Below are 24,007 nucleotides of genomic sequence, written 5' to 3'. Positions count from 1 at the left end.
ACTGCGGCATCGCAGTGCATTGCTGGCTGATGATTGGCCAAGCATGGACAATGACCCGCATGCTTTGGCCAATCACAGCGTGGAAAAAACGGAAAGCCATAATTGGCCAAAGCCAGGGTGGCTTTGGCCAATTATGTCTCAGGGGGTTTAGAACATGCCCCACACTATATAAGGCCGCATGCGTGGCGGCTTTGTTTGGTGTGTTGCGGCGGTGGTTAAAGACAGAGAAAGAGAGAGAGACAGTGTAATTTATTTTGAGTTAGATAGAGCAGGCAGGTGAGTGAGTTAGCTTCAGTTAGGCCGCGTACACACGGTCGGTCAAAACGCACTGAAGGACCTTTTCATTGGTCCAAACCGATCGTGTGTGGGCGCCATCGGTCAGTTATCCTTCAGTCCAAAAATTTAGAACTTGCTTTCAAATTTAACCGATGGACGCCTAACCCAGGGTTTGACAAATTTGCTTGGAGTCTAGGAGCCAGCTAAAAAAGTTAGGAGCCAGAAAATGCGCCCCGTCCCGACGAAGCGAACACATACGTGAGTAGCGCCCGCATATGTAAACGGTATTCAAACCACACGTGAGGTATCGCCGCGATCGTTAGAGCGAACCGAACCGAGGGGTGTTCGGCTCATCCCTAGCCTTAATAATACTCACCTGGCCCAATGACTTCATTATATCCACTTGGTCCAATGTCTTCATTATACCCATCAGGCCCAAATTCTTCATTATACAGACATGGTCCAATCTTAGCCCTCATTATACCCACCTGGTCCAATATCTTTATTATACCCACATGGTCCTATATTAACCCTCATTATATCCACCTGGTCTAATGTTTTAATTTTACCCTCTTTGTCCAAAGTCTCAGCCTACATTTTACCCAACTGGTCAAATATCATTATTATACCCATTTTCTCCAATGTCTTAGCCTTCATTATACCCACCCATTCTGATATCTTCTATACCCACTTGGGCCAAAGCCTTAACCTTCATTATGCCCACCTGGCCCAAAGTCTTCATTATGACCACTAGGTCCAATGTCTTCATTATGCCCACTTGGTCCAATGTCTTAGACTTCACAATACCCAACTGGTCCAGTGTCTTCATTATAAGCACCTGGGCCAATGGCTTCAATATACTCACTTGGTCCAAAGTCTTAGCCTTCATAATATCCACCTGGCCCAATGTCTTCATTATATCCACTTGGTCCAATGTCTTCATTATACCCACCTGGTCCAAAGTCTTAGCCTTCATTATACTCATCAGCTCTAAATTCTTCATTATACAGACATGGTGCAATCTTAGACCTCATAATACCCACCTGGTCCAATATCTTTATTATATACACATGGTCCTATCTTAGCCCTCGTAATACCTACCTGGTCCAATGTCTTCATTTTACCCTCTTGGTCCAAAGTCTTAGCCTACATTATTCCCACCTGATCCAATATCATGATTATACCAACTAGCTTTAATGTCCTAGCCTTCATTATACCCACCCAGTCCAACATCTTCATTATACCCACTTGGTCCAAAGTCTTAGCTTTCATCATACCCACCTGGTCCAGTGTCTAAGTTGAAATCGAAAAAGCATCAGTGTCTACATCATGTTAGGGTAGGGTGAGCCTAAGAGAGTTTCTCATAAAAAAATGAAACATATATTGCAGGGGATGCCAAACTTATAACTTTGGGCAGACCTCATGGAAAAGCAGTGCCCAATCATACAAGAAGAATGAGTGAAATTCCTGGTTGGGGGGGAATTGGGACACCATTGGGATCCGGAACACCCTTTACAAGGAAGCTATGTGAATTTGTAACATTTGTTACATTTTTAGAAAATTACATTGTCAAAGTTTAAAGGAAATTTCATTGTTACTTTAAATTATAAAATGACTTGTTTAACAATCATATATGTAATAAACATTAACAAGTATGGGCTTTACTTTTAGGTGGAATTAAATAGCTGGCTCACACTTTGAGAGTGTAGGGAAATCAGCATGGCATCACAGGAGTGTAGGGAAATGGCATTACAGGAAATGACATCACAGGAAATGACATCACAGGAAATGGATGACTACACAGGACATGACAGTCAGCATGGAGCCCATTCAATACTGCTCATTAACCAGTATCTAGTGAGGATAATTATATTTATTCTTACAGGCTTGAGAAGATCTGCGGGGACATTGCTACCGCTGTTGTCAATATACTTTACGAGTATACCAACAAGGCAGATATCATTGTCCTCTTATAAAAGCAGATTTGTATCCAAAAGGGAGAGCGTAGCCACAAGAGAGATTTATTATGTTTCTCTCGTTATGCGGACTTCGCTTCTCTAATGTGCATAGCCATTTGAGAGCAAGAAGCCCAGCGCATTGCAATTGATACTTACAAACCGGCAAACGCCCACACACACACACACAGAGAACAAGTCTCCAAGGCCACAAGATGGTTTTCATACTGACGGTTTTACCGCTGGTCCCGATTCAACCCAAGTGCGCTCTGCTACAGCGCTCTTCGTTTAAATCAGACACAGGGAGACAGATGACAATCTATAAAACACACATATCCTTGAATATAATGTCCACATGCGTCCATATAATAACATTTCCACAACAGTAGGGAGTTCCAGAGGATGGCAGAGGCTCTGGAGAAGTCCTGGAAGTAAGCATGGGAGGAGGTGATGAGGGAGCTCGAGAGCAGGAGGTCTTGTGGAGAGCAAAACGGGCAATGTTGGGTGATATTTTGAGATGAGATTGGTGATGTACGTTGGGGCCGAGTTGTGGATGGCTTTGTATGTTGTTGAACCTCGGATTACGAAAATAATCTGTTCCAGGAGTATGCTTGTAATCCAAAGTACTCGCATATCAAAGCGAGTTTTCCCACTGAAGTCAATGGAAACAAAAATAATTTGTTCCACGTTGACTTCAATGGGATGCAATACCGAATGCGGCCAGAGGTTGGGGGGGGCAGAGAGTGCTGAAAACGTCCAAAAAGGCCTGAGGACACTTTGGCTTGTTTCCTGCGCCCCCGTACCTCAGGCCAAATGAGGTACTGCAGGCCAATGTTCGGCTTTTCTCGGCTCCTGCACCCGTGTACCTCAGGCCAAATGAGGTACTGCAGGCCTATTTAGCTTGAATTCTGCTCGCCTTGCGAGTCAACACTCGCAAACCGAGTCAGAATTTAAAAAAATAAGTTGCTCGCAAATCAAAACGCTCTCAAACCAAGTTACTCTTAAACTGAGGTTCCACTGTATTTTGAATTTTATTTGTTGGCAGAGAGTGGTTGGTAAGGTGAGACATAATCCTAAACTGCACATATATACAGATATGAGACTACAGAACAGAGGTGCCTAGACACAGAAAGTGCACTGCTATCTTTTTAAGAGACGTTCAGGGCAAAGGGTACACTTTGTAGTTTACTGCTTAGGCAAAATTTATGTTCTTACCGTCCATCCTGCTGGACAGGAACATTCGCCCGTCACATGATGACACACCCCTCCGTTCTGGCAAGGACAGCGAAGCTCACATAGCGCCCCATGGCTTCCTGATGGGCACAGCTCCTCACAACTACCATGTGAACAAAAAAAAAGAAAAACAAGCACACGTAAGACTTTACAAAAGAGCGCACAGACGTTCTGTCTACATCTAGAATCTGTCTTCATGACTTCAGTAATCTTGAGGAACGCCGCAGGCGTCAACAGAGGGCGGGCATTACAGGGGTTAATGGGGCGGAGCTTGGAGGACACAGGGTAGCGTGGGGTTGGCAGAGCCAGGGGGGGAGAAGGAGGCTCAGTTAGGTTAGAGGAAAGAGGAAGGGGAGGGGCCAGTTCGCAACGAGGAGCGCAGGGTAAGCAGCATCCCACCTTCCTTCCCTGTTTTTTAAGGGACCGTTGTTTACTGGTATGGGGGTTTGATGACCGCGAGTGGCGGACATTGTGGCGGGGTGCAAGGTCATTGCTAGGTCATATGGGCACCTAGAAGGCATGGTTAGGGACCCGCCTGAGGTAGGGCACCCAGTTGGTATATGGGTACCTGCTAGTTGTCTCCGAGTCTGATGTTTTAGCGTCTGGAGGCCTGGAAGTGACTAGCAGGTACAGTTATGGGTTATGCCTATTGGACCTTGTGCCCCAGAGTGGTGAGAAATACTGGAAGTTTATATAAATGGTTATTGTGTTATTATGTTAATTATTGAGAGTTACAGTGGGGATCGAAAGTTTGGGCACCCCACGTAAAAATTTGTATTAATGTGCATAACGAAGCCAAGGAAAGATGGAAAAATCTCCAAAAGGCATCAAATTACAGATTAGACATTCTTATAATATGTCAAAAAAGTTAGATTTTATTTCCATCATTTACACTTTCAAAAATACAGAAAACAAAAAAAATGGCGTCTGCAAAAGTTTGGGCACCCTGCAGAGGTAATATCTTGTACTGCCCCCTTTGGCGAGTATCACAGCTTGTAAACGCTTTTTGTAGCCAGCCAAGAGTCTTTCAGTTCTTGTTTGAGGGATCTTTGCCCATTCTTCCTTACAAAAGTCTTCCAGTTCTTTGAGATATCTGGGCTGTCTGTCACGCACTGCTCTTTTAAGGTCTATCCATAGATTTTCAATTATGTTGAGGTCAGGAGATTGTGAAGGCCATGGCAAAACCTTCAGTTTACACCTATTGATGTAATCCTACGTGGATTTTGAGGTGTGTTTAGGATCATTATCCATTTGTAGAATCCATCCTCTCTTTAACTTCAGCTTTTTCACAGATGGCATCAAGTTACCATCCAAAATTTGCTGAAATTTTATTGAATCCATTTTTCCTTCTACTCGTGAAATGTTCCCTGTGCCACTGGCTGCAATACAACCCCAAAGCATGATTGATCCACCCCCATGCTTCACAGTTGGACAGAGGTTATTTTCATTAAATTCTGTGCCCTTTCTTCTCCAAACGTACCTTTGCTCATTCCGCTCAAAAAGTTATATTTTAACCTCATCGGTCCACAGAACTTGTTTCCAAAATGCATCAGGCTTGTCTATATGTTCATTTGCAAAGTTCAAACGCTGATTTTTGTGGTGAGTACGTATAAGAGGTTTTCTTCTGATGACTCTTCCATGAAGACCATATTTGTACAAGTATCTCTTTATAGTGGAATAGTGTACCACAACTCCAGTGTCTGCCAGATCTTTCTGGAGGGATCGTGCAGTCAAACGTGGGTTTTGAATTGCTTTTCTCACAATCCTGCGAGCTGTTCTGTCTGATATTTTTCTTGGTCTTCCAGATCTTGCTTTAACTTCCACTGTTCCTGATGACTGCCATTTCTTACTTACATTCCGAACAGAGGATATTGACATCTGAAAACGCTTTGCTATCTTCTTATAGCTTCTCCAGCTTTCAGTTTTCTAGACAACTGCTTAGAAGAACCCATGGTGCTGATTGTTGGGGGAGGGTCAGATGAGTCTGGGCATTTAAAACCTTTGAGATTGACATCACCTGGTCTTCCCAGACGATGATTGAGAACAATCCATGACACTGGCAGGTCTCAGCTTTGCAAAGGGGGCAGTGCATGCTAGAAATTCTGCAGGGTGCCCAAACTTTTGCAGACGCCATTTTTTGGTTTTCTGTCATTTTGAAAGTGTAAATGATGGAAATAAAATCTATTTTTTTGACATATTATAAGAATGTCTAATTTGTAATTTCATGCCTTTTGGAGATTTTTCCATCTTTCCTTGGCTTCGTTATGCACATTAATACAAATTTTTACCTGGGGTGCCCAAACTTTCCATCCCCACTGTATATATATATATATTTTGGTTAATTAAATGGCCGCTTTGGCCAATTTACTCCATCTAAGTCTTGTGTGGTTATTAAGGTGAAGGGTCATTTGTTAGTAGGATAAGCCGTAGGTAATACCATAGTCAAGCACCATAAATAGTTTAGAATCCTAAAGGAAACCTGAGTTCATCCAAATATATGGGCTAGCACAGCTGACTTCTGATTTTAAATGAGATCTTACTGCTCGTCTGCCATACTGATCTAATGGCTTCAATGCTTTTTGGAGTCACTGAGGAGAAACAAGTAGGACTTCATTAAAAGCTTACCTGTTTTGGTTCAGCAACTTGGAAAGTATTGAAGCCAGAAACAACCAGCCAGCTAGCATTTGAAAAGAGGCCAAAAATACAAGGCTACATCTAGCCCCCCCCCCCCAGGGTTGCCACCTGTCCATGATTCACCCGGACAGTTCGGGTTTGGGATCTTGTGTCCGGGTTTCAGTCTGCCTAAAAACCCGGACACATTATTTAGACTGGGCTGTGGTTCCCCAAGTAACTGAAGTAGTCACACAAAAATCTGTTGCCATTCGGGAGATGCGGGCCGATGTCTGGGGGCAGGTTTGGCATCACTGAGGGGGAGCCATGGTGTCATCAAGAGCAGTTTGGCCACACCCACTGTTTGCCGCAAACGTGCCCTGTGCCGCTATAGTGTTCGGGTTTGGCTTGAAGAAAAGGTGGCAACCCTACCCCCCCCCCCCCCCAGCTGCCCAATGTAGTGGTTCTCCATTAGGTGGACACAATGATACAGTCCTATCCAAGAGGCCAATCTCTTCATATCATAACTTCCCCAAATCCCATGCAGAGTCCCCTCACAGTGTGTACAGATGGCAGGTTCAAAAACCATTCAACGCCACCCCTTGGTCCAATGCAGCACCAACTTCTCCGCTGGTTGAGAGTTATTCTTTCACAAGGCCTTGTATTCATATCCTGTGTATGAGACACAAGGGCTCAGGTCACCTAATGTATGCTCCATTTGAGGTGTCCCCTACTCACCGTCAGGAGGGTAGACCTCTCTCACGAGCCCCCACCAACTCCTGGCACAACCAGGTTTACACTGTGTACTTTTCATTCAGGATCCTGTGCGCCATATATTATGAGTTGCATGTATCCAACAGTCCTTTTCTCTGTCTCAAAAGTGAGACATCAGGGGTCTATTTAGACCCCTGATATTTCACCTAGGCCCCCATGGGGCTCCTAAAAAAAAAATGTAAAAATAATAATAATAATATTGTACAAAAAAAATAGAATATATTTTAAAAAATAATAAAATTGTAAAAAAGTAATAATGCAAAAATAAATTGACACCAGTCTCTGCACTTTTGACATCGTCCACTGCTCTACCGCCACTGTCCATTGCCCTATTACTTTGGGGTGCACACCCTAATGCAATAGGCTGCGCACACCTATGCTGATGGGGATAGGTTAACTCCTTCCTACACACAACATACTGTGGCCCAGATTCTCGTAGAATGGCGTAACTTAGGGCGGGCGTAACGTATCTCATTTACATTACGCCGCCACAAGTTTTTCAGGCAAGTGCTTTATTCACAAAGAACTTGCCTGTAAAGTTGCGGCGACGTAGCGTAAATCACCCGGCGCAAGCCCGCCTAATTCAAAATAGGCGGGTAGGGGGCGTGTAGCATTTAAATTAAGCGCGTTCCCGCGCCGAACGTACTGCGTATGCGCCGTCTGTAAAATATCCCAGGGTGCATTGCTCCAAATGACGTCGCAAGGACGTCATTGGTTTAGACGTGAACGTAAATGGCGTCCAGCCCCATTCACGGACGACTTACGCAAACAACGTAAATTTATACATTTCGACGCGGGAACGACAGCCATACTTAACATTGGTTGCCCCTCATATAGCAGGGGCAACTTTACGCCAGAAAAACCTAACGTAAACGTCGTAACTTTACTGCGTCGGCCGCGCGTACGTTCGGGAATTCGCGTATCTAGCTAATTTGCATACTCGACGGGGAAAACGAGGGAAGCGCCACCTAGTGGGCAAAAAAAAAAATAGCAGTTAAGATCCGACGGCGTAAGAGCCTTACGCCTGTCGGATCTAATGGATTCTAAGAATCAGTCGCATAGATACGACGGCCCAGATTAGGACTTACGACGGCGTACATGGCGCTGCGCCGTCGTAAGCCCTTTGAGAATCTGGGCCTGTGTCTTTTGGCACCGATTTCTTTTTTTTAAAAAGGTCAAATCAAAATCTAAGATCATTAAGGATAATTGAATGTGTCTTTTAGATACTTACAAGGCTCCCGTGTATCCAGGGGCACAGTGGCACTCGCCAGTCCTGTGGTCACATGTTGCTCCGTTCTGGCACTGGCACCTCAGCTGACAAGCTTTGCCGTAGGTCCCGGGGTCACACCAGTCTTCACAGCGCCATCCTCTGTAGCCTTCGGAGCATACGCAGGCACCGGTGATGGGGTTACACAGTGCCTCATTCTGACATTGGCAGCGGTTACTGCAGTGTGGACCCCAGTGCTCACTGTCGCAGCCTGATAAAGAAGAACACAACAAAAAAAAAAATTAAGACACCCAGACCAATGACTATGTCAAATGCAATCATTTTTATTCCCACGAGCACCAGCAAGACCCTTATGTTGCGGTTTAAGTGATTTGTGATCCACAGTGTTATAACAGTGCTGCAGGCTCAACATACTACTAAATATGCAACTCAGGCCTCGTACACACGGCCGAGGAACTCGACGTGCCAAACACGTCGAGTTCCTCGGCGAGTTCAGCCCTGAAGCCGCCGAGGAGCTCGGCGGGCCGAGTTCTCCCATAGAACAACGAGAAAATAGAGAACATGTTCTCTATTTTCTCGACGAGTTCCTCGGCGGCTCCATCGGGCTGAAAGTGTACACACGACAGAGTTTCTCGGCAGAATCCGGCTCTGACCGAGTTTCTCGCTGAATTCTGCCGAGAAACTCTGTCGTGTGTACGAGGCCTGAGGCCGGGTACTCACGACCAAACATGTATGGTGAAAGCGGTCCGTCGGACCGTTTTCACCATACATGTCTGCCAGAGGGCTTCTGTACGATGGTTGTACACACCATCGTACAGAAGTCCGCGCGTAAACAATACGCGGGGCGTGTCCGCGGTGTCGCCGCGTCGATGACGCGGTGTCGCCGCGACAATGACGCGGCGACGTGGGCGGCCCGCCTTTAAAATGCTTCCACGCATGCGTCGAAGTCATTCGACGCATGCGAGGGACGGCGGGCGCCTGGACATGTACGGTAGGTCTGTACTGACGACCGTACATGTCCGAGCGGGCAGAATTCCAGCGGACTGTTTTAAAACAAGTCCAGGAATATTTGTCTGCTGGGAAAAGGCCCGGCGGGCAAATGTTTGCTGGAATTCGGCCCGCTCGCGCCCACACACGACCAAACATGTCTGCTGAAACTGGCCTGCGGACCAGTTTCAGCAGACATGTTTGGTCGTGAGTATGGGGCCTGAGAGTCGGATTTTTGAAGAGCAAATTTCTTAGGAGAATAGACAAACTTACATTCCCGATTCACAAGGACAGTAATGCCCCGTACACACGATCGGAAATTCCGATGGAAAAAGTCAGACGGACTGCTCAGAATCAAGTTAGATCTTATGCCCCATACACACGAGCGGTTTTCCCGTCGTAAAAAAATAAAATAAACGGATGGTTTTTCCTACGAAATTCCGCTCAAGCCTGCCTTGCATACACACAGTCACACAAAAGTTCGGCGAACTTCTGACTGCCAAGAACGCGGTGACGTAAAAGACTACGATGAGCTGAGAAAATGAAGTTCTGAGCATGCGTTGATTTGTTCCCGAGCATGAGTCGGAATTTGTACACACGATAGGAAATTCCGATCGGATTTTTTCCTGACGGGGGAAAAAAGAGAACCTGCTCTCTATCTTTTTCCAGCAGTTTTTCCATTTGGAAAAAGTCTGATGGAGCATACACACGCTCGGGATTCCCGACCAAAAGCTCTCATCTGACTTTTGCCAACGGGAAAACAGATCGGGCCAGATTCACATAGGTTAGCGGATCTTTAGATCCGCGTAACCTATGTGATTTAAGATCCGCCGCCGCAAGTTTTTGAGGCAAGTGGTTAATTCACAAAGCACTTACCTCAAAATTTGCGGCGGCGTATCGTAAATCCCCCGGCGGAATTCAAATTCCGCGGCTAGGGGGAGTGTAGTATTTAAATCAGGTGCGTCACCGCGCCAATTTAACTGCGCATGCGCCGTCCGCAAATTTTCCCGGCGTGCATTGCTCCCAATGACGTCGCTAGGACGTCATTGGTTTCGGCGTGAGCGTAACTTGCGTCCAGCGCCTTTGTGAATCGACTTACGCAAACAGCGTAAAATTTCAAAATTCAACGCGGGAACGACGGCCATACTTAACATTGGCTGCGCCTCATAGACCCAGGGGTAACTATACGCCGGAAAAAGCCGAACGCAAACAACGTAAAAAAAAAATCGCCGGGCGGTCGTTCGTTTCGGAATCGGCGTAACTGCTCATTAGCATAATATTCGCGTAAAAGATAGGGAAGCGCCACCTAGCGGCCGGCCTGGAATTGCAGCCTAAGATCTGACGGTGTAACACAGTTACACCTGTCGGATCTTAGGCATATCTATGCGTAACCTGATTCTATGAATCAGGCGCATAGATACGACCGACGAAACTCAGAGATACGACGGCGTATCTCTATGTGAATTTGGCCCATCGTGTGTACGGGGCATTAGACTCTATTCTACAAATGTATAGAAAAAAGAAGGGTTCCAAAAGATGTTCTTCAAAGAGGAACTGCCAGGTGGAACTAAATTTCTTTATTGAATATACACATATTACTTTACAATTATTTAGAAAAGTTTTTTTAGAAAAATACACCCTCCTCCACCACATTAAATTAAAATTAAGACAGCAGTCTTAAAGCGGGAGTTCACCCTAAAAATAACTTTTACCCTTAGATTTATGCTCATTTTGTCTAGGGGAATCGGCTAGTTTTTTTAAAATCGAAGCTGTACTTACCGTTTTAGAGCGATCTTCTCCGCCGCTTCCGGGTATGGTCTTCGGGAGTGGGCGTTCCTATTTTGATTGGCAGTCTTCTGACAGGCTTCCGACGGTCGCATGCATCGCGTCACGAGTAGCCGAAAGAAGCCGAACGTCGGTGCGGATCTTTACGGCGCCTGCGCAACGACGTTCGGCTACTTTCGGAAAATCGTGACGCGATAGATGCGACCGTCGGAAGCCTGTCGGAAGACTGTCAATCAAAATAGGAACGCCCAGTCCCGCAGCCCATACCCGGAAGCGGCGGAGAAGATCGCTCTCTAAAAAGGTAAGTACTGCTTCAATTGTAAAAATACTAGCCGATTCCCCTAGACAAAATGAGCCTCAATCTAAGGTTAAAAATTCATATTTCCGGGTGAACCTCCACTTTAATAGGACACAGGTGGCCACCACAATCAGTCATACACAACTCACGTCCATCCGGCAGGATTATACCTCTCAAAACAGTCTCAATGAACTTGAAAGCCCCGTACACATGATCGGAATTTCCGATGGAAAAAGTCAGACGGACTTTTTCCATCGGAAATTCTGACCGTGTGTATGCCCCATCTGACTTTTTTCCAAGGAATTCCATCGGAGTTTAGATAGAGAACATGTTCTCTTTTACTCCGATGGAATTCCGTCGGAATGCCGATGTTAGTTTGGCCGGACAAAAGCCCGATCGTGTGTATGGGGCATAAGTGTATCAAAAAGTAAAAATTGATGGCCCGGATTCAGATAGGAGTTACGACAGCGTATCTCCGGATACGCCGTCGTAACTCTGAGGCCGAGTACTCACGAGCAGACATGTCCGATGAAACCGGTCCGCGGACCGTTTTCATTGGACATGTCTGCCCGGGGACTGCCCGGGGACTTCTTTTCGATGGCTGTACACACCATCGAACAGAGGTCCGCGTGTAAACAATACGCGGGGCGTGTCCGCGGTGTCGCCGCGTCGATGACGCGGTGTCGCCGCGACAATGACGCGGCGACATGGGCGGCCTGCCTTTAAAATGCTTCCACGCATGCGTCAAAGTCATTCGACGCATGCGAGGGATGGCGGGCGGCAGGACATGTACGGTAGGTCTGTACAGACGACCGTACATGTCCGGGCGGACAGGTTTCCAGCGGACTGTTTTAAAGCAAGTCCAGGAAACAGTTGTCCGCTGGAAACCTGTCCGATCCGCCCGAAAATGGTCCGCTCGGGCCTACACACGGCCAAACATGTCTGCTGAAACTGGTCCGCGGACCAGTTTCAGCAGACATGTTTGGTCGTGAGTACGGGGCCTGAGTGTGCAGGGTCGTATCTATGCGCCTGATTCGTAGAATCAGTTACGCATAGATTTCCCTAAGATCCGACTGGCGTAAGTCTCTTACACCGTCGTATCTTAGGCTTCATATTTACGCTGGCCGCTAGGTGACGCTTCCCTAGATTTACGTGAGGAATATGCAAATTAGGTAGATACGCCGGTTCAGAAACGTACGTCCGCCCGGGGGAATTTTTTTACGTTGTTTACATTAGGCTTTTTCTGGCGTAAAGTTACCCCTGCTATATGAGGCGTATCCTATGTTAAGTATGGACGTCGGGCCAGCGTCGAATTTTCCGTTGATTACGTCGTTTGCGTAAGTCGTTCGCGAATAGGGCTGGGCGAAATTCACGTTCACGTCGAAAGCATTGGCTTTTTGCGGGTTAATTTGGATTATGCGCACTGGGATACGTTCACGCCGTTAGCCAAAAACGTAATTTACGCGGGGTCAGCCTTCATTAGCATACAACACACCCACTGCATGGAGAATTTGAATTCCGCGGGCTTACACCGGACCACATACGCTATGCCGCCTTAACTTAGGGCGCAAGTTCTTTCTGAATACGGAACTTGCGCCCTAAGTTACGGCGGCGTAACGTATCTGAGATACGTTACGCCCACCGATAGATAGGCAATTGTATCTGAATCCGGGCCAATATCTGTATCAAGAGTTTGTGCTTTTGATCCAGTTAAGTGCATATGCGTTTGTTTATAAACTTCCCACACGGAAAGAAAAGAACATAGTATGGTTCATTGCTAGCAAGATCGACATGAATGAAACAGATGATTACTGATTAGGAACAGGGCCGATCCTAGGCAGGGTGCACAGGGTGCATTGCACCCAGGCGCCTGCAGAGGTGGGGGCGCCAAAGTGCCAGAGTTCTCCCCTCCCTCCTTCTCTCCTTGTTTGTGTCCGTCTCAGGCTGCACAAAGAGAGAATCGAGGTGAGTCACAGTGTTTTGTGTGCTGGGGGATGGCATCCCCAGCATCCCTTTACACGTGCTCTGGGCTGCCCCTGCTCTAGATGTTTTATGGCATGATAGATTGCATAGGATACACATACCTGCCCATTCCTGCGCCTAGTCCATCTAGAGATGTGATGTATAATGAGATGTAAAGGGGAGGAGTTAGTAAAATGACAGAAATATTGCCAGAAATATTTCTGCACCCAGGCGCCTATGACCCTAGGATCGGCCCTGATTAGGAAGATCCATTACCCAGGACAAGTGGATACAAAGATGACTATTTTAAGGAAACAAATGGATTAAATCTGAGTAAACAACCCCTTCATTAAGAGTGGTGGTAGAAACAAGCGTTTGACGTCTTGTTTTATGTCATTTTTTCCTTTTTCAAGTCTATATATGCTGGGCCAATGATCCTTGAAAATAGAAGGTGAATCCAGGCCGTTCAGTATAGGGAGATCGTGATCTTCACTGAAAAGGGGGCATAGACTATGCTCATTGGGTCTGTTTCAATGTAGCAATATTTCAAACAGTCAACGTTCCGTGTGAGCTATGCGGTGTAGTCTGCCGCGTCTTCCCGGCACAGCCCGGGAAGGTGACGAGAGGAGCTCTTGGATAGGTGGAGGTCGTTCGTTGAGTGGAACAGGCGTGCCCTCACCCTCGTGGTAATTGTAAAGTAATATGTGGATATTCAATAAAGAAATTTTGTTCCACCCGGCAGTTCCTCTTTGAAGAATATCTTTTGGAAACCTTCTTTTCCGTTTTTTTTTTATATGCCTGATCATTCAGAGGAACACAACCCCGGGGTCTAAGGCCCTGTACACACGACCGGATCTGTCCGCTGGGATTTATCCGCGGATCAGTTCCAGCGGACAGATCCGGTCGTGTGTAGGCCCGAGCGGACATTTTCAAGCGGACATTTGTCCAGCCGACGGTTTTCCAGCGGATAAAAATTTCTTAGCATGCTAAGAAATCTATCCGCTGGAATCCTGTCCTTCGGACTTATCCGGTCGTCTGTACAGACTCACCGGATAAGAAAGTCTGATCCCCATCCCTCGCATGCGTCGAAATGATTCGACGCATGAGTGGAAGTACTTACCTTCCAGGGTCGCGCACGTCGCCGCGTCATCGTCGCGGCGACGGCGCGGCCACGTCACCGCGGATGTTTTCCGCAGGGATTTTGATCTGATGGTGTGAACAGCCATCAGATCAAAATCCGGAGGAGAAATGTCCGATGGAAACGGTCCGGCGGACCGTTTCCATCGCATATCCTCTCGTGTGTACAGGGCCTTATTGTCTGTGACACCCCCCGGTTGACGGTGTGATCTGATCTTTATATTGGGAAGGGATCTAGCTTCATCACTTAATTCCATACCCCTATTTGATTTTTGACTAAAATTGGATGAGCATACGGTGTCTTCTCTGTGTTTTTTGCTCTATTCTACAAATGTAACCTACTAGCCTTTTTGGGTCCATTCTACACATGTAACCAAGTTAGGCTCTATTCTAGAAATGTAACCAACTTGCCTCTTAAGGTCTATTCTAAAAATGTAACCTACTATCATCTTAGGATCTATCTACAAAAATAACCCACTAGCCTCTTAGACCGCGTACACACGGTTGATCCATCCGATGAGAATGATCTGACGGACCGCTTTCATCGGTTCACCTCTGAAGCAGACCGATGGTCTGATGTGCCTACACACCATCAGTTCAATTCGATTTGGGTCAAAACGCGGTGACGTAAAACACACGACGTGCTGAAAAAAACGAAGTTCAATGCTTCCAAGCATGCGTCGACTTGATTCTGAGCATGCGCGGGTTTTGAACCGATGCTTTTGTGTACTAACCATCGGTTTTGACCGATGGTCAGCCGTCCATCGGTACGATTTTAAAGCAAGTTCTATAATTTTTGTCCGAAGGACAACAGACCGATGGGCCGTACACATGGTCGGTTTGGACCGATGAAACTGGACTTCAGGCCCTTTTCATCGGTTTGGACCGACCGTGTGTACGCGGCCTCAGTGTCTACTCTGCAAACGTAATCTATTAGCCGCTTAGTGTTGATTTTACAAATGAAACCTTCCAGCCTCTTCTGGTCTATCTACAAAAATAACCCACTAGCCTCTTAGGTTCTACTCTACAAATGTAACCTACTAACCTCTTAGTGTTACATTTGTAGAATAGAGGCGGGTAAGTATGTAAAGAAGTAACTACTAGCATATACGGGTCTTCAACAAATGTAACTTACTCGTCTTTTAGGTTATTTTCACCAAATGTACCCTACTAGCCTCTTTGGCTCTATTCTACAAATGTAACCGAGTTGTCTCCTAGGGTCCATTCTACAAATAAGACCTGCTAGTCTCTTAAGGTCTTTTCTACAAATAAAACCAACTAGCCTTTTTGGGTCCATTCTACAAATGTAACCAAGTTGCCTCTTAGGCTCTCTTCTTAAAATGTAACCTACTAGCCTCTTGGGATTTATTCTACAAAATTTAACTTACTAGCCTTTTAGGCTAGTAAGTAAAACTAATAGCCTCTTAGGGTCTATTCTTCAAATGTAACCTGCTAGCCTTTTTGGGTGCATTCTACAAATGTAACTTTCTAGACTTTTAGGCCCGGATTCACAGACACTGGTGCATATTTAATGCCGCCGTAGCGTATCTCCTTTACGCTACGCCGACGCAGCGCAGAGAGGCAAGCACTGAATTCACAAAGCCAGTGCTTCCAAATCTGCGCTGGGTTTCCAAGGCGTAAGTCGGCGTAAGTGAAAGTGGGCGTGAGCCATGCTAATGAGGCGTGACCACATGCAAATGATGGGCCGAGCGCCAGACAGATACGTATGGCCAAATGCGCATGCGCTGTCCCGTGGGCGCATCTCAGTGCGCATGCTCACAATCACGTCGGAACAACTGCCTAAAATACGTCGGATCACTGCCTACGGCGTGAATGTAACCTACGCCTAGTCATATTCACGTCCTACGTTACACCTCCGTTATGGGGCATAACTTTATGCCGGACGTATGACTTTACGCGCACTGCGTCGGACGGGCGCACGTTCGTGAATCGGCGTATCTCCCTCATTTGCATATGTGAATAGAAATTCAATAGGAGCGCCAAATACGTCCAGTGTACATATGCGCCCACTCTACGCCAGCGTAGGCAAGTTACGTCGGTCGGATGAAGCCTAATTTCAGGCGTATCTTAGTTTTGTGGGCGCACATATACGACGGCGCATATTTGCACTTACGCGGCGTATCTCGAGATACGTCGGCGCAAGTGCTTTGTGAATCCGGGCCATAGGGTCTATTCTACAAATGTACCCTACTAGCCTCTTTGGGGCAGATCCACAGAGATACACTATGCCGCCGTACCTTACCTGGCTTTAGTTCGAATCCAGGAAGATTTTGCGCTGTAAGTTACGGCGGCGTAGTCTATCTCTGGCGGCGGAATTCAAATCGGTGATTAGGGGGCTTGTTTCATTTAAATGAAGAGCGTCCCCGCGCCGAATGAACTGCGCATGGGACGTAATTTTTTTTAACATAGACGCGACTTACGTACATTCCGATTCACGGACGATTTACGGAAAAAAAAAATTCAAATTAAACGTGGGAACGACGGCCATACTTAACATGGCAAGTCTAACTATACGCCGCAAAACACCAGCTTTAACTATACGCCGGAAAAAACCGACTAGAGACGACGTAAGAGAATGCGACGGCCGCTCGTACGTTCGTGGATCGTCGGAAATAGCTAATTTGCATACCCGACGCGGAAAACGACGCAAACTCCACCCAGCAGACGCCGAAGTATTGCATCTGAGGCCCCGTACACACGAGAGGATCGATCTGCTGGAATTGATCTGCGGACCGGTTCCAGCGGATAGATCCCCTGGTGTATACGATCCAGCGGATCTGTTTCCGCGGATTTTTGTCCCCGGGAAAGGATTTCCAGCGGATCAAAATTTCTTGACATGCTAAGAAATCGATCCGCTGGAATCCAGTCCAACGGATTGATCCGCTGGTCTGTACAGACTCACCGGATTAATCCGTCCGAATCCATCCCCCGCATGCGTCGTAATGATTCGACGCATGCGCGGAAGTCCTTATATCACAGCGTCGCGCACATCGCCGCGTCATCATCGCGGCGACGGCGCGACACGTCACCGCGGACGGAATTCCGCGGGGATTTTGATCTCATGGTTAGTACAACCTTGAGATCAAAATCCGCCAGAGGATTTATCCGCGGAAACGGTCCCCCGGACCGTTTCCGCGGATAAATCCTCTCGTGTGTACTAGGCCTGAGATCCGAAGGCGTACGAAGACGTACGCCTGTCGGATCTTACCCAGATGCCGTCGTATCTTGGTTTGAGGATTCAAACTAAAGATACGACGCGGGAAATTTGAAAGTACGCCGGCGTATCAGTAGATACGCCGGCGTACTCTCTCTGTGGATCTGCCCCTTTGTGTCTATTCTAAAAATGTACCCTACCAGTTTCTTAGGATCTATTCTACATTTGTCACCTACTAGACTCTGCAGATCTTCTACAAATGTAACCTTCTACCCTTTTAGGGTCTTCTCTACCAGTGAGACCTACTGGCCTATTTTGGTCTATGCTAATTTATGGGTTTTAGTTAATGACTTGAAGAATGACCATAAAGGCCCTGAAGGATGCACCTTCAAAAAGATGGGATAGCAGCCATGGCAGAAACCCCGGCCCAGATCCACGTAGCGCGGCGCATTTGTAAGTCCGGCGTAGTGTATCTCAGATACACTACGCCGCCGTAACTTACAGCGTATTTCCCGTATCCACAAAGAATTTGCGCCGTAAGTTACGGCGGCGTAGTGTAAATTTGTCGGCGTAAGGGCGCGCAATTCAAATCACTAAGTTGTGGGCGTGTTTTATGTTAATACGTCTTGACCCCACGTAATTGATGTTTTTTTTAAACTGCGCATGCGCCGTCCGTGGGGGTATCCCAGTGCGCATGCTCCAAATTAACCCGCAACAAGCCAATGCTTTCGACGTGAACGTAATTCTACGCAAAGCCCTATTCGCAAACGTTTTACGCAAACGACGTAAAGGACGGAAAATTCGACGCTGGCCCGACGTCCATACTTAACATTGGCTACGCCTCATATAGCAGGGGTAACTTTACGCCGGAAAAAGCCTTACGGAAACTACATAAAAAAATTCGCCGGCCGGACGTAAGTTTGTGGATTGGCATATCTAGCTAATTTGCATACTCGACGCGGAAATCGACGGAATCGCCACCTAGCGGCCAGCGTAAATATGCACCTTAGATCCGACAGCGTACTAAGACGTACGCCAGTCGGATCTAGCCCAGCTTCAGGCGTATCTCGTTTTGTGGATACAAAACAAAGATACGCCGGAGCAACCTAGAAGTTACGCGGCGTATCAATAGATACGCCAGCGTAACTGCTTCGTGGATCTGGCCCCCCATGTCTTACCTGCCAGGTTCCCTTGACAAATGCTTCTAGAAAGTCATGTCCATGTAAGGATCACGTAAAAACAACACAACCTGGAATACAATGGATAAAGCGAAAACGTCGCCCACAGTGATAATTAAGGTGTTAGCTGCTGGGTTTTGTTTGGTTCGTGTTGTAGAGTTGACGCTAATATCTGACCGATTATCATCGATGACACCTCCGCTTTTCTTTCTTTCAGTCTCTTTAAATAAGTTTTAAGCAGTTTCAGAAGGAACCTCGCCGTAATTTATACCGTCTCAATGATCACAGGACTTATAATATCTTGAATTAGCTGTAAAGTGGACTGAAACAAGACTCTCTTTCTGAAAAGGAAGAATGCGCGGAATAAATTATTCTCGCTGTGCCATACAAGACTGTCATAAAAACCTGACACTACACAAATAAAAAGAACTGCTCTCATAAAAATTACACACGCTAAGTGGACAGTATAAAGTGATAATAAATCACATCTACAACCCTAACCCAACATGGTACTGATCTACGAGCAGTCAATCATCACAAATGAGCGCAATTAGGGAAACGTGTATAGGTGATACAAGAGCGTGAAAGAAACCCTATAATAGCACAATGTACAATAATAAAACTGGCGAGTGATTTAGCAAAAAGTGATTTTTTTCGCATAGCACGTTGAAATTGTTCTTCACCTTAAACACTCATAGCCAGATTCAAGTAGAGTTACGCCGGCATATCAGTAGATACGCCGTCGTAACTCCGAATCTGCGCCGTCGTATATTTAAGTGTATTCTCAAATTGAGATACACTTAAATCTAGCTAAGATACGACCGCCTGCGCCGTCGTATCTTAGCTGTCTATTTACGCCGGCCGCTAGGGGCGTGTACGCTGATTTAAGCCTAGAATGCATAAATCAGCGAGATACGCCTATTCACGAGGAGCGTACGCTTGCCCGTTACGCCGTTTACGTAAGGCGTTTTCAGGCGTAAAGATATTCCACCAAAAAGATGGCGCAGCCAATGTTAAGTATGGACGTCGGACCCGTGTCAAATTTTTTAATTTTTACATCGTTTGCGTAAGTCGTCCGTGAATGGGGCTGGGCGGAATTTACGTTAACGTCGAAACCAATTAGTCTTTGCGGCGTAATTTGGAGTGTGCGCACTGGGATACGTCCACGGACGGCGCATGCGCCGTTAGTTCGAAACGTCAATCACGTCGGGTCACGATTCATTAGCATAAAACACGCCCACCTCTTCACAATTTGAATTAGGCGCGCTTACGCCGGCACATTTACGCTACGCCGCCATAACTTAGGATGCAAGGGCCAGATTCACAAAAGGGGATACGACGGCGTTTCTCCTGATACGCCGTCGTATCTCTGTTTCTATCTATGCGGCTGATTCATAGAATCAGTTACGCATAGATAGCCAGAAGATCCGACAGGTGTAATTGTTTTACACTGTCGGATCTTAGGATGCAGTACCGCGGCCGCCGCTGGGGGGAGTTCGCGTCGTAAACCAGCGTCGGGTATGCAAATTAGGAGTTACGGCGATCCACAACGGATTTTCGCGTTCGCTACGTCGCCGCTAGTCTAGTTTCCCGTCGCAAAGTTAGTCGTCGTTTTGGGTGCCCTAACTTTAGTCAGCAAACGTATTGCTGTCTAAAGTATGGCCGTCGTTCCCGCGTCAAAATTTAAAAATGAACGTCGTTTGCGTAAGCCGTCCGGGAATACGGAATTACGCTACGCGCGTCGCCATTCGAAAAAATGACGTCACGGCGCGCAAAGCACGATGGGAATTGCGCAACTGAGCATGCGCAGTAGGTCCGGCGTGGGAGCGCGCCTAATTTAAATTGCACACGCCCATTTGAATTGGCCCGCCTTGCGCGTAGTTTTCATCGCAAGTGCTCTGTAAATCAGGCACTTGCGATGAAAACTTGCGGCGGTGTAACGTATCTACGATACGTTACGCCGCCGCTCACCTACGTGAATCTGGCCCCAAGTGCTTTGTGAATACAGCACTTGCCTCTCTAACTTACGGCGGCGTAGCGTATATGAGATACGCTACGCCTGCCTAACGTTAGGCAGGTCTACGTGAATCCAGCTATCAGTCAAGTAAAGGGTAATTCTAAGAAGAAGCCTCATTTCTTTTTTATTATTATTACAGTGTTCTGTCCCCCAGGGGACAAAGTATATGTGATACTTTTTATCAGAGAATAGGTGCAAGTACTCCTTCCGAGACACCCCTTGTCTCCACCCCCTACCCACCTCCAAGCACCGTCCCTTGGTTCCACCCCTACCCACCTCCGAGTACTGCCCCTTTTTAGAAAATACAGGACTACGTTTAATTTTGTGGTGCTAAGTAATTTGTATGAAATTTGCTAATGATAACAAGAAAGGCAATAAAATAGATCACCTGCAGCCAACAACAATAGACCCCCAGCAACAGTATACCCCCTGAAACAAAATACCCCCCCCCTCCCCCAGTAACAACAGTTCCACCAGAGCAACAACAGATCTCAGAGCAGCCAGCATCAACAGACCCTCCATCAGCCAGCAACAATAGACCGTCCCCTCAACTGTAGATCCCACCCAGCAACAATTGACCCCTCCTCCCCCAGCAAACATAGACCTCCCTGGCACCAATAGAAAGGGAAGGTATAATACCGCACTGTCCCTTTTAAACAATGAGCAGCAGCCAGCACAATAAATGTACAGTTGCAAAAATAACATAAAAATAAAATTAAAAGTGCAGCGCTAGAAACATGTCACAAAATAAAGACAATGGCCCGGATTCACATACATTGGCGCATATTTATGCCAGCGTAGCGTATCGAATATACGCTCAACGACGCAGAGCAGAGAGGCAAGCACAGTATTCACAAAGCACTTGCTCCCATTCGCTCTCAAATCTACGCTGGGTTTCCTCGGCGTAGGTGGAAGTGGGCGTGAGCCATGCTAATGAGGCGTGACCCCATGCAAATGATGGGCCAAGCGCCATAGAAGTACTTAAAACGAACGGCGCATGCACCGTCCCGTGGCCGCATCCCAGTGCGCATGCTCAGAATCACGTCGAAACAACTGCCTAAGATACGTCGAATCACTGCCTACGACGTGAACGTAACCTACGCCCAGCCATATTCATGTACTACGTAAACAACGTAAAATACGACAGCTTGTGTTCCCTGGTCCATACCTTTGCATGGGTTGCGCCTCATATATGGGAAATAACTTTACGCCGGACGTACGACTTACGCAAACCGCGTATATTATGCGCTGGGCGCAAGTACGTTCGTGAATCGGCGTATCTCCCTCATTTGCATATGTGCATAGAAAATCAATGGGAGCGGCGAATGCGCCCAGCGTAAATATGCGCCTACGATACGCCAGCGTAGGAAAGTTACATCAGTAGTAGGAAGCCTATTTTCAGGCGTATCTAGTTTTGTGGGCACGGCGCACAGATACGACGGCGCATAGTTACACTTACGCGGCGTATCTCGAGATACGTCGGCGTAAGTGCTTTGTGAATCCGGGCCAATGTGTAGTGAATCCAAAAATCCAATGGATAAAAACCAAGGGCCAGATCCTCAGAGCGAGTACGCCGGCGTATCTACTGATACGCCGGCGTACTTTCAAATTACCCGTGTCGTATCTTTAGTTTGAATCCTCAAACCAAGATACAACGGCATCTGGGTTCGATCCAACAGGCGTACGGCTTCGTACGCCTTCGGATCGTAGATGAAATACTTCGGCATCCGCTGGGTGGAGTTCTCGTCGTTTTCCGCGTCGGGTATGCAAATTAGCTATTTCTGACGATCCACGAACGTACGCGCGGCCGTCTCATTCTCTTACGTCATCTCTAGTCAGCTTTTTCCGGCGTATAGTTAATTAAAGCTGCTATTTTGCGGTGTATAGTTAGATTTGCCATGTTAAGTATGGCCGTCGTTCCCGCGTCAAAATTAGAATTTTTTTTTTTTTTTGCGTAAGTCGTCCGTGAATCGGGATGGACGTAAATCACGTATAAGTTAAAAAAATTACGTCCTAGCGACGTCATTTAGCGCAATGCACGGCGGGAAATTTCGGGACGGCGCATGCGCAGTTCATTCGGCGCGGGGACGCGCTTCATTTAAATGAAACACGCCCCCTACCCGCCCAATTTGAAATCCGCCGCCAGAAATACACTACGCCGCCGTAACTTAAAGCGTGAATTCTTTGAGGATTCGAAGATCCGCCAGGTAAGGTACGGCGGGGTAGCGTATCTCTGATACGCTGCGCCCATCTAAATCTCTGTGGATCTGGCCCCAAATGTTCATAACATCCTCTTAAAGTCAAAAGTAAAAAACAACTTGTGAATAAAGTAGACAATCCACCACCAATTTAGATGAAGGCTTACCAGAATGTTTGAACCCAAAATGGTGTATGCCCAGTGAGTCAAACAGGCTTGTGGTGGTGTACACCAAAGATGAAGGCTTCAAAGCTGGCAACCTTTGATAGAGGAATCAGATAATTCCACAAGTCTTCAAATGGCTTTCAAGGGTAGTAACCTCCAAGGTAGGTATTCATGGAGCAAGATGGACATATTTTCCCATGTATTCACATGAAGAGGAGAACAAAATGCCACATAGCGTGATTCCGTAAAAAATATTGAGTATTTATTAAAGTCTAACTAGATATCATCTGGGGTCAATGTCTAGATGATGATGTCTAGTTAGACGAAACGCGTTCAAACATTCTGGTAAGCCTTCATCTAAATTGGTGGTGGATTATCTACTTGTAAACTTTCTTCACGAGTTGTTTTCACTTTTGACGTCAAGAGGATGTTATGAGCACTTGGTTTTTATCCATTACATTTTTGGATTCACTACATATTGGGTTTCTACTACTCATGGATTTCACCCTGGCATTTCACCCTGGCATTAATAGACTTCCCTCCACAAGAATAGAGCGACAATATACCTCCTGGGTCAAAGCAATTTCAAAACTCCAGTTCTTGTGGGATGTTCCCAGTCTGCAGTGGTCAGGACTGACCAAAAGTGGTCCAAAGAAAGAAAACTGGCGACAGGATCCTGGTTGGCCAAGGTTTATTGATGCACATGGGGAGGGTAGGCTGGCCTGTGTAGTCCAATCCAATAGAAGAGCTACTATCGCTCAAATTGCTGAAAAAGTGAATGTTGGTTCTGATTGAAAAGTGCTAGAGCATCGCAGTTTGTTGTGTATGGGGCTGCGTAGCCGCAGACCGGCCAGGATGTCCATGCTGACCCATGTCCAGGTTCAAAATCGCCTTCAATGGGCACATGAGCATCAGAAATGGACCACAGAGCAATGAAAGAAGGTGGCCTGGTCTGATGAATTCAAGAATAGTTTGAGGAACACAACATTGAGTTTGAGATGTTGGCTTGGCCTCCAAATTCTCCAAAATA

General features: G+C 46.6%; 1 protein-coding gene across 3 annotated transcripts in view; it reads right to left on the bottom strand.

The window, feature by feature from the left end:
• Window positions 1-24,007, bottom strand: part of MEGF11 (multiple EGF like domains 11) — a 766,818-nt gene that overhangs the window by 324,444 nt on the left and 418,367 nt on the right. For all 3 annotated transcript variants that reach the window (XM_040342265.1, XM_040342267.1, XM_040342266.1), the window contains exons 6-7: window positions 8,080-8,326; window positions 3,447-3,567 (exon numbers count right to left, since the gene is read on the bottom strand). In XM_040342265.1, coding sequence (XP_040198199.1) covers window positions 3,447-3,567; window positions 8,080-8,326 — 368 coding nt within the window. The remainder of the gene's footprint in view (window positions 1-3,446; window positions 3,568-8,079; window positions 8,327-24,007) is intronic.

The sequence above is a fragment of the Rana temporaria genome, chromosome 3, assembly GCF_905171775.1.
Source record: "Rana temporaria chromosome 3, aRanTem1.1, whole genome shotgun sequence".
Taxonomy (NCBI): Eukaryota; Metazoa; Chordata; class Amphibia; order Anura; family Ranidae; genus Rana; species Rana temporaria.
This window is presented reverse-complemented; position numbering and strand designations above follow the sequence as displayed.